Source organism: Bufo bufo, chromosome 8 (assembly GCF_905171765.1).
Source record: "Bufo bufo chromosome 8, aBufBuf1.1, whole genome shotgun sequence".
Taxonomy (NCBI): domain Eukaryota; kingdom Metazoa; phylum Chordata; class Amphibia; order Anura; family Bufonidae; genus Bufo; species Bufo bufo.
The window spans coordinates 26,287,960-26,298,825 of NC_053396.1; the positions used below are offsets into that span (position 1 = coordinate 26,287,960).

Genomic DNA, 10,866 nt, shown 5'->3' on the forward strand with positions numbered 1-10,866 from the left:
GACGGATTGAAAATCTTTACTGTAGATGTGGGTTCATGCAGGGTTCCCTCAGGGGGTAGGGAATTATTTCTTCTGTCTAGGTTGGCTTTCCTTTTTTGTTGACCTCCACTACAGCCTCGTGTTCTAGTTTTCTTTTCCTGGAGTGGGTTTGAAATATTCTGTGATGTGTGGAGTGATGTTTTTCTCCCGGGTCCCTTATTACTACTTGGGGTGGTGGTGATTTCTTGTCATGATCTAAAAAAGGAACCAGAGCTGTTGCTCCTGAGGCTGTTTTATCCATTGTAATAATGGGGTGGTTTATGTCTCCAATCTCCTGTATCGATGTTTGGTGCAACGTTATATTGGTTGCAATCGAAGTGTCTAAGTGACATTCAGCTTTGTGTATAGTAGAAGACAAGTTTATGTGGTGCGAAGGAGAGGGGTTCTTTGCATCTACATTTTCTGCCCCAGTGGGACTAAGGTGGATGAGGGGCGTAGTAGTGGTTACTAAAAAATGAAGTGTTTTTAAACAAAATTTCCAATAATTTCCTTTGAATACATTTATAAGAAATGAGCACGCTAACCACCTGCTATGCCACTAGGTAAGGAATACTATAAAATTACAACTTTCACACACAGTCCCTACTTGTGATATTAGGGGATTTAATTCAGGGTCCCCCATTAGTATGACCTCCTTTAACACTTCCCCATAGGTCTACCCACAACAGACATAAATCGATACGCTCATGTAATCAGATAACACATGCCTGCAATGACTCACAAACTATAGGAATGTCGCCTATATTTGCTTTGGAACATACGATTTTCCTAAGCACCCGACCATCTAAAGACCCAAATACAATCCACGATGTAAGATAAGAGGCTGCAACCTAATGACATCTCCAACCCCGGTCTCGCTCTCATCCCGCTGACAGAAAGTGCCGGAACATAGCAGCGCCCCGCATTCCTCTGACATCTCTACACAGTAGGCGAGATCAGCGCGGCATCTAGACCATCACCCCTACATGATCTGTGACAGAAGGGACCATCGCTCCCCGTTCTGCTGACATCCCTGTACAAGGGGCGGGTTCCCAGCGGCATCCCTCACTATCACTCTCGCATGACCCCGCCCGTAATCACCTGGCACCTTTGAGCGCCAAAACACTGTTTTTAAAAAGAGCAATACTTGTAACCATTTTCTTTGTATCATTGTCCTGATGAAGAGGGCTGTACGCCCTTGAAACGCGTCGACCTGGAATAAAGCAAATCCTTTTTATTAATACCTACCTGGTATCAAGTCTCCTGTATACAGCGCCTATACAAAGGTTCACATTAACTCTTCACTCTACGGATCTCCCTATCCTGAAGACCGCTTTTGTGGCACGGGCAAGAACCTTGGCAGCAGTACAGGCATCCTGCACGCTGGAGGGCAAATACCAGCACGGCGAAGTAAAGTGGTTGTGACTCATCACAACTTTATACGGTAAGCGCAACTGTTTATATACCGTTATACAATATAATACAGCAACACACATGAGGTTCTGCCTCCTGTTCTCTTTTCTTTTATATGCACCTTCTCAACATCCCATCCTGCCCCTCCCACCACAATACTATCCTGCAGAAACAGTTTCTCTGAAAATACTGGTACCACACAGCCAGCGCCAGTACAAAAATACCTCTTTATATTGTGCACCAGTACAAAAAGTACCCCCTTACCTTTCAGATCAGACCCCCATATCAGACCTCAGATGAGACCTTAGACCAGACCCCCTTTAGACCTCTATGTCAGACCCCATATCAGACTCATTGCAGACCGCCAAACACCCAGTGGTCGTCTGCGTGAGCCCTTATACTTATTTTTTTTTTATGCTATTTATCATCCCATGGTTTTATAGTAATTTTTTATTCTACTACATATTCTTATTTTTTTCATTTTTAATACTATTTTATCATCCCATGGTTTTATAGCCATTTTTTATTCTGCTACTTATGCTTGTTTTTGGCCTAGCTGTACCTTCCAGCCAGTTGCACACAATTTTGGTGATGTTTATGAAGCTGTAGGATGACACGTATACTTGACATTCTGTTACAGTACGGAAAGGTGTGCCAGCATTCATAATAAGTATCTTAAAACACTAGATTAAAACCATCCGTTTGCATTAGGAGACAGTAAAGGAGATTGTCTTGAGGATTATCCCTTACCACCTTCCCAATCAAGTCCACCATGATGGCTGGATAACTTAACTAAGCCCAGCTTTTCGTTCTTAAGTAAGATTATGAAGAAAATAAAAATTGGGGTCCATGCCAGACCTTTTCTCAAGTGCCTGACTATAAGAGACACTGATCCATCTTAACTGCATTATACTGTAGGGGATAAGTTCTGTACCGGGGGCTAACGACAACTGCAGATCGAAGGGTTTCTCCTGTATGAGCGTGTAGTCATCTCCTCTTCATTGTTCTTGACTATCCCCTAAGTTCCAAAATGAACAAAGGCCGTCCAGATATCAGGATGGAGATGCCAGATGAATTCTTCATCCCCATTCCTCTGGAAACCACTAACATTTCTTCTGTAAGCCCGTTCCTGGTACCCCAAACACATCTCGGGTCCCCAGGCATCTTCATGAGCATGTCGGCCTTCATGTTGTTCACCATCATTTTTGGCTTCCCCCTCAATGTCTTGACCGTCATCTGCACTATCAAGTACAAGAAGCTGCGTTCCCACCTTAACTACATCTTAGTAAATCTGGCTGTAGCCAACCTCATGGTGATCTGTTTTGGTTCCACCACTGCCTTTTACACCTTCTCTCAAATGTACTTCTCCTTGGGAACCTTGGCATGCAAAATCGAAGGATTCACGGCCACTCTGGGAGGTAAGAATCTTTTATATTTTCCTCAGAGGTACAGTTGAGAACATAAGCTAATATATTAAAATATTGCATACATAGGAACCAGTTATCAGTAAATTGAATGATGTATACATGTTATTGAAAGTGGTCCTTTTACGAGTTCCAGTGACCCAGTTGGGAAAGCTATGAGGAACCGAAATTCCACAGGGTTTCCCTATCAGCTTTACCACCAGAGACAGGAGGTTTTGCATCAAGTGAACTTCATTATTTCATTGATACTTGTGGCAGAGGCTTCTCTTCTATGGGTACCAAGAGTCAGGCACACTGAGATCCAAAATACAGACCCCTCATTCCTCTGACATCTGCTTTCTGGTAAATGGTTGTGAGACCCTTGTGAGATGCATCATCAGTATGTATCTATTTACAATAATATCTATCTGTCTGTCTGTCTCTGTCCATGTGTCTATCTATCTTTTTATCTCTCATATCTATCTCATATATATCTGTCCATCCATCCATTTCATACCTATTTACAGGGTGAGTCAAAAGTCACAGGACACCTTTTTTTATTTCAGAGACAAAAGGGAAAATGAAATATCTGAATACCCCAGCAAGTAACAAGTGAGGGGGTCTATCTTTTAGGCTATGCCTGGAAGGGGGTCATGTAGAATATCAAAGAAGGCCAGAATTTTCTTAGAAATCGATTGCTGCAACCAAATTTGCAATATCAACTTCAAAGTCCTGTGTTCAGTACCAGGGACAACACATTGAACATGTAAAATAGCTGTGCATCACAGGGAACATTCCCGGTTCTTGTTGCAAATTTCTGTGTTGATAACTTTTGAACCATAAGAAATCTGATTGTGGTAATCGATTTATAGGGAAATGCTGGTCTTCTTTGATATGCTACATGACCCCCTTCCCATTGGAAAAAATTGCCCTTGATCCAATATGGCAGCTTTCATGATAGCGATCATGCTCCGGACATAGCCTAAAAGATAGGCCCCCCTCATCCATTACTTGCTGGCGTATTCAGATATTTCATTTTCCATTTCATTTCTGAAATAAAGGGGTGTTCTGCGACTTTTGACCCTGTATATCTCTCTTTCTATCTAGCCATACATCCATACTTTTCATTATCTATCTACAGTATTTATCTATCTTATATCTATCTATGCATCTATCTTCTATCTATCTATCTATCTATCTATCTGTCTAGCTTATATCTGTCTTTCTAGCTTATATCTATCTATCTATCTATCTAACTAATTTCGACTTTTTATATTCTTCTTGTATTGATTTTTTCCAAAATAAGCAGCATCAGCGGAACCAGCAGCCGCATGTCCCATCATCTCCTTTATGTATGAATTGTCCAAATTTGTACTTTATTGCGTTAGCTGCTTGTATCATGAATCCTGTATAATGTGTTTTTTTTTTTTTTCCCATTGTAGCGTTCCTCTGTCATTCCTCATTAAAATGTATGAATAAATTGACTACTGGATGTTACCATTCTATTTGACAATAGGTTTGTCCCAGTCGGCACAGTCATCGCTAAATGGACAATGTCAGACTGTGTAGCCCCACTGGTAACATTCAATTGTCAATTAATTCCTAAAATTTATTAGAAATAACAGAGGAACATCTTGTAAATCACTACTATAAAATCAATCAGACTTAATCTTCAGACAAAATTTTACACCAGACTTGGTGCAATTTTGTCTCTAAGGCCTCTTTCACACGGGCGTTGCGGAAAAAGGTGCGGGTGCGTTGCGGGAACATGCAAGATTTTTCCGCGCGAGTGCAAAACATTGTAATGCTTTTTGCACTCGCGTGAGAAAAATCGCGCATGTTTGGTACCCAAACCCGAACTTCTTCACAGAAGTTCAGGCTTGGGATCGGTGTTCTGTAGATTGTATTATTTTCCCTTATAACATGGTTATAAGGGAAAATAATAGCATTCTGAATACAGAATGCATAGTAAAATAGCGCTGGAGGGGTTAAAAAAAATAAATAAATAATTAAACTCACCTAGTCCACTTGATCGCGCAGCCGGCATCTCTTCTGTCTCCTTCTTTGCTGATTGCAGGAAAAGGACCTGTGGTGACGTCACTCCGGTCATCACATGGTCCATCACCATGGTAAAAGATCATGTGATGGATCATGTGATGACCGGAGTGACGTCACCACAGGTCCTTTTCCTGCAATCAGCAAAGAAGGAGACAGAAGAGATGCCGGCTCCGCGATCAAGTGGACTAAGGTGAGTTTAATTATTATTATTTTTTATTTTTTAACCCATCCAGCGCTATTTTACTATGCATTCTGTATTCAGAATGCTATTATTTTCCCTTATAACCATGTTATAAGGGAAAATAATAATGATCGGGTCTCCATCCCGATCGTCTCCTAGCAACCGTGCGTGAAAATCGCACCGCATCCGCACTTGCTTGCGGATGCTTGCGATTTTCACGCAACCCCATTCATTTCTATGGGGTCTGCGTTACGTGAAAAACGCACAAAGAGGAGCATGCTGCAATTTTCACGCAGCGCACAAGTGATGCGTGAAAATCACCGCTCGTGTGCACAGCCCCATAGAAATGAATGGGTCATGATTCAGTGCGGGTGCAATGCGTTCAACTCGCGCATCGCATCCGCGCGGAATACTCGCCCGTGTGAAAGGGGCCTAAATGTCACATATTATTCCATTCCCTTTTTCCTTGAAAGACACGCCCATTTTATCATAAGCCACGCCCCATTGTCAAGCTTGGGGCAGAGGACTTTTCAAGAATTAGATGCACCAAATTGTGGCAAAAATGTCCAAAATTGTTCCAAATTTTGTATTTGCTTGTTCTGTATGGATTAATGTATTTTCCATCTTAATCTCTTAATAACATCTCCATGTAATTTCTTAACGACTTTCCAGATCTCCTCTGTCAGCTCACAGTGGATTAATTACAACAATACAGTATATAGGCACACATCATATTCAGAATTATGGCTTTCTGTGATTTTATTGGCTTTTCCGTTGGACGCTGACATTTATAATGATCTACTTGTTGAACACCGTGGGGAAGATTTATCAAAACTGGTCTAACGGAAAACTGGTTTAGTTGCCCAGAGCAACCAATCAGATTCCACCTTTCATTTTCCAAAGGAGCTGTAAAAAATACAGGTGGAACCTGATTGGTTGCTATGGACAACTAAGCCGGTTTTCATTTACATCAGTTTTGATAAATTAACCCCAATGCCGGTTTTTCATTCATACACGTGTCTTCATTTCCTAGGAATGGTCAGCCTATGGTCTCTGGCTGTCGTGGCCTTTGAAAGATTCATCGTGATCTGTAAACCTATGGGGAGCTTCACATTCAGAGAGAGCCATGCGGTTATGGGTTGCATCTTCACCTGGGTGATCTCGTTTGTGGCGGCTGTTCCCCCATTGCTGGGCTGGAGCAGGTATGGATATGTTCTGGATATCGCTTTCCCTGTGAGCCCCTTGAGTTTCATACATCATTAGACAACCTGGAATGGGAACTCAAGACTATAAGGAGGTTCTATGATCGGATAGAAAATAATGAAAATGAAAACGAAATTCAAAAACCATTCATGTTTATTTTTATTTTTTTAGGCACATTGGCAGTATATGCTGGGAGTATTCCCCGAATCATATTGTGATGTGTCCATAAGCCTCCTTGCACCCAGCTTTTATGGTGTCAAAAGAGTATGCTTTCGTTATACACTGGACCAGTATGTCATTATTTTACAGTATAAAAAAACATGGTCTACCATGCTTTTTCTATACAGTGTTGCACGGTAGAAAAAAAAAAGGAAAAAAAAAATATTTTTTTATCATGGGACACTGTTATAGAGTGGCACACCTCAGAGCCATATGTTGAGGAAGGCATATACCTCCGATGTGCTTGAAAAACGAGATATGGAGAGAGGTTAAAGGGGGATTCTGGTACATCCAGTTGATAGGGGATAACTAAGATTGGTGAGGGTCCTACTGCTGGGGCTCCCACCGATCACAAGAACAGGTACCCTTAGACCCTGCGCTCATAAAATGAATGGAGCAGCAGGTCAAGCATGTGTAGTGACGCTCCATTCATCTCCATGGAAGTTGAGCACTCGGCAATCTCCAAAATTCCCATAGAGATGTGGGTTCCGAGTTCCATCATGGGAGTTCTGGGGGCTCTGAGAGGCACAGGGTACATGTTCTTGTGATTGGGTATAAAGAATAGCTTTTACACGTTTACAGTTTAGATTTTTTGCTCTTCATACATAATTATTGTCTCTTTTTCGTTCTGTGTATCCAGATACATCCCCGAAGGCCTCCAGTGCTCCTGTGGACCAGACTGGTATACTGTCAATAACAAGTGGAACAATGAGTCTTATGTCCTTTTCATGTTCTGCTTCTGCTTTGGATTCCCCCTGACAGTCATTGTGTTTTCCTATGGGCGTCTGCTTCTCACCCTTCATGCTGTAAGTAGTGTATTCTGGGGGGCCCTTCAGTCAAATAGACAAGAGAATTATAAATGGTCCATGCTAGGTTGCTTCCTCAGGGCAACCCTTGTTCATGTTCCCTATTAGAGTGTACGTGGACATCATTGATGGTGCACCCCAACTAAAGTTGGCCATACACGTTAGACATATGTTGGCTAAACCCGCCAATTGAAGTGGGACCATCCAACCACCTGATGCCTACGGGGTCCTCTTGACTCTTTGATGTTCGGAGAGATAAGGATTGGGGAGATGGAATTTAATATGCCTGATAAGGAGATATCTGGCAGCAGCTTTCTCTCTCCTCCCCATGCAGAATACATGCATGCCGGGCTGAGCTTAGTGTTTATGTGTATGGGGCAATTAGGAGACATGGCTCAGCCAAATGACCTTGGTATGGCCAGATAGCAGTTGCCTCTATTGCTCAAAGGCCCCTCTGCCACATAAGAAGAGATCGGTATTATACATGAGGCATGATAGGTAAGGGGCCCTGTTACTGATTTTTAATTGAGCCCAAAAACATGAAATTATACCTTCAGATATTAAAGGGGTATTCCAGTTTCATGATAGGTCTTCACCATCAGGATAGGTTATCAGTATCAGATCAGTGGGGGTCCGACTCTTCAGCTGTTTGAAGGGACTGTGGCATATTCAAGAGGAAGCAGTGCTCACATGAGGTGGGGGCACCAGCTGATTCCCATTGATCTTAAACTGATTACCTATCCTGATGTAATGAAACTGGAATACTTTACAATCCTTTTTTTTATTAGAAGGTCCCTTTAAAATCAGCTGATCACCTAGTATACTGTTGCTGTGACCACCAAGGATCACTTGCAATCTGTAGAAGAACCTTTGGGAATTTTTTAGTTTCCCAACAGCACCTCCATAGGTGAAATTAAGCATCACTTTATGTCTATGGCAAGCAAGTGACTGTCTGTATAATTGTTGGACAGGCCCTTAGAGACGATGATGGGATGGACTTTCTTTGAAGCCACTTTCTGGTCAGGTTTTTTGATGATGGTCCTTGATGAGGGATTTGAAAATGGGTTTTCTAAACCTGACAACACCTGTAAGTCAATATGCTGTTTGATATAGTTTACAAAAAACGACTCCAGGTTGTCGCAGTTATCTGGACAGAGTCGTATGTCAAATTTAGGTAGCTAATCTTGTGGCCAGAGAGGAAGCTGGTAGGACATGTGACAGGAGAACATTTGAGAAATGCTGAATGCTCACAGCTATTGACCAAACCAGAAAACAACATGGGCACACATTGATGGCACAAGACAATATTGATGGCACAAGACAATAATCACTGTATCTCCATTCCTGGCAGGTTGCCAAGCAACAGGAACAGTCAGCCACCACACAGAAAGCTGAACGAGAAGTGACCAAAATGGTCATTATGATGGTCTTTGGGTTCTTGGTGTGCTGGCTCCCCTATGCATCCTTCGCTTTGTGGGCCGTAACACATCGTGGAGAAGAATTTGACCTGCGCATGGCCTCCATCCCCTCTGTATTTTCAAAGGCCTCCACGGTTTACAACCCATTTATTTACATTTTCATGAACAGACAGGTGAGTCTATCTTCATAAATGGGCTACCTTTGTGATGTATGACTGTAAGTTATTATGGGTTGGCACATGTAGTATGTGTTAAAGGGCATATCCAGTCACAGATTCTCTTTACTCTGGGAAGTGTTTTTTAGGATTCTTATTACAGCTGTGCCAATTGTATATTAGTTTTCAATAGAGAGAGGGCAGAAAGTCACTGCTAGATCTTTGGTGTTGGTGGCTTATTTCCTGGGAGAACGAAAGGATTGGGATTTGAAAATTCATTGTGCCAACCCTCTCTCCCCTGATCTGTTGGAGGAGAGTCGGAAGCTATCCATACATGGTAGATTGTTTAGAAGTTTGGCGAACAATAGTCTAATGTGTATGGGAGACTTCAAAGGATTGTCCTATTTGGACATTTATGGCATATCGATAAGATATATCGTAAATGTCGCATAGGTGAGGGTCCCACCTCTGAGCTCCGCTTCTATTTCAAGAACAAGGCCACACTGTGAACAGAGAGTGAACTTGGCTATTTTCGGAGATCCAGTAGCAGTGAATGGATGTGCCGCTTGCTCTCTGTTCATGGCAGGGCCCAAATCTTGAGATAGGAGCAGGTTCTAAAGGTGGGACCCTGACCTATTGGGCATTTCTGGCATATCCTATCGATATGCCAAAAAAGTGAAGATGAGAATACCCCGTTAAGAGTAGCAAGTTTTATTTGTGCCTAAAATAGCTTTTTAGCAAAAAAAAAATTCTAGGTATGTACAATGTAAAAAGAAAAATGAAGTAAACCATAAAAATGGTTTGAGAGTCAATCTATAAGAAATAAACAATAGTAACAAGTGAATGGCTCTTACTCCAGCTCCAAGATGGGTTTTCTTCTGCAGGTCCTTTGTGGCCTATATTGTGTCAAAGTTTTAGACCACTGAAGGTTGCTCTGGTACTTTGGTGGTTCAATACACCCCCGTACAATGCATAAGCAACATGCAATGTTTTAAACATATATTGGAACCTCTTTGAGATGACTACCCGAAATTGCATTTAAAAAGTGGTCTTCTAGGGAGGTGGTCTTCTTAAAGAAGATAGTTGCATAATATATGGTGAAACTAAAAAAGAGTCGCAGAAAATCTGGTCTGGATAAACAGGTGGTCTTCTCTAAGAGGTGGGCTTTTGGAGAAGATTCACTGTCTATTGACTGCCACCGCTGAATTACAATATTCTCTCTCTTCTGTCCAGTTCCGATCCTGCATAATGAAGCTTATCTTCTGTGGAAAGAATCCATTGGGTGATGATGAGGATGCGTCTGCTTCTGGGTCTACCCAGGTTTCTTCAGTGTCCAGCAGTCAGGTGGCTCCGGCATAATGCCAACCGCATCTGGCCACTGTTTTGTCACATTGGCTGCCACGGCTATGTGCCCTCAAAAGCTTTCAGGTGACACCACTTTCCTCCAGAAATCCTCACCCAATTATTCCACAGCCGCTATGAAAATGAGTTTTTCAACTTGGTTACGTAGATTCTACATCTTCAGGAGTCACCTCCTCCTTTCCTCAACTGATAGCAAACTTGAGACTCTCCGATTAACAGTTTGTAAGCATGTGGTTATAGGCCACCAGAGGGTATAACAATTACACCACTGGCACTAAGTACAATTTAGATGTTACTTTCAATTGTTGATGCCTATTCGTGGTGGTTTCAACAATTCATTTTGCTTTCTTGCTGTGACAAGAGAAAGTGGTTCCACATTTCACAAAGTTTTACTTACAGCCCATTAAGTTTCTAGCCTTCTCATCTGAAGTAACATCCAAAGTCTTTGATCATGAGAAATACAGATTTAATTCCGTAATTTTCCTAAGAACTTTGTGAACCCTTTCAAAATAAGGTTAGTTACACCTCATTCCCAAAATCCCAAATCAGGTAAAAATGATGTAGTTTAAAACTGTGTAAAATGGTTAAGACATGTGTCTCCTTCTAATACATGATCTGCAGCTCTGCAGA

General features: G+C 41.9%; 1 protein-coding gene across 1 annotated transcript; it reads left to right on the forward strand.

The window, feature by feature from the left end:
* The first annotated feature begins 2,461 nt into the window (after positions 1-2,461).
* On the forward strand, positions 2,462-10,261 carry LOC120977115 (blue-sensitive opsin-like). The gene is made up of 5 exons (XM_040404887.1): positions 2,462-2,849; positions 6,107-6,275; positions 7,136-7,301; positions 8,653-8,892; positions 10,108-10,261. The coding sequence occupies exons 1-5, from the start codon at positions 2,462-2,464 to the stop codon at positions 10,231-10,233; spliced, it is 1,089 nt and encodes a 362-aa protein (XP_040260821.1). The 3' UTR covers positions 10,234-10,261.
* The last annotated feature ends 605 nt before the right edge of the window (positions 10,262-10,866 follow it).

Coding starts and splice junctions, on each gene's coding strand:
- LOC120977115 (XM_040404887.1), top strand. CDS start 2,462: ATGAACAAAGGCCGTCCAGATATCAGGATGGAGATGCCAGATGAATTC. Junction 2,850..6,106: donor ATTCACGGCCACTCTGGGAG/GTAAGAATCTTT, acceptor TTCATTTCCTAG/GAATGGTCAGCCTATGGTCT. Junction 7,302..8,652: donor TGCTTCTCACCCTTCATGCT/GTAAGTAGTGTA, acceptor CATTCCTGGCAG/GTTGCCAAGCAACAGGAACA.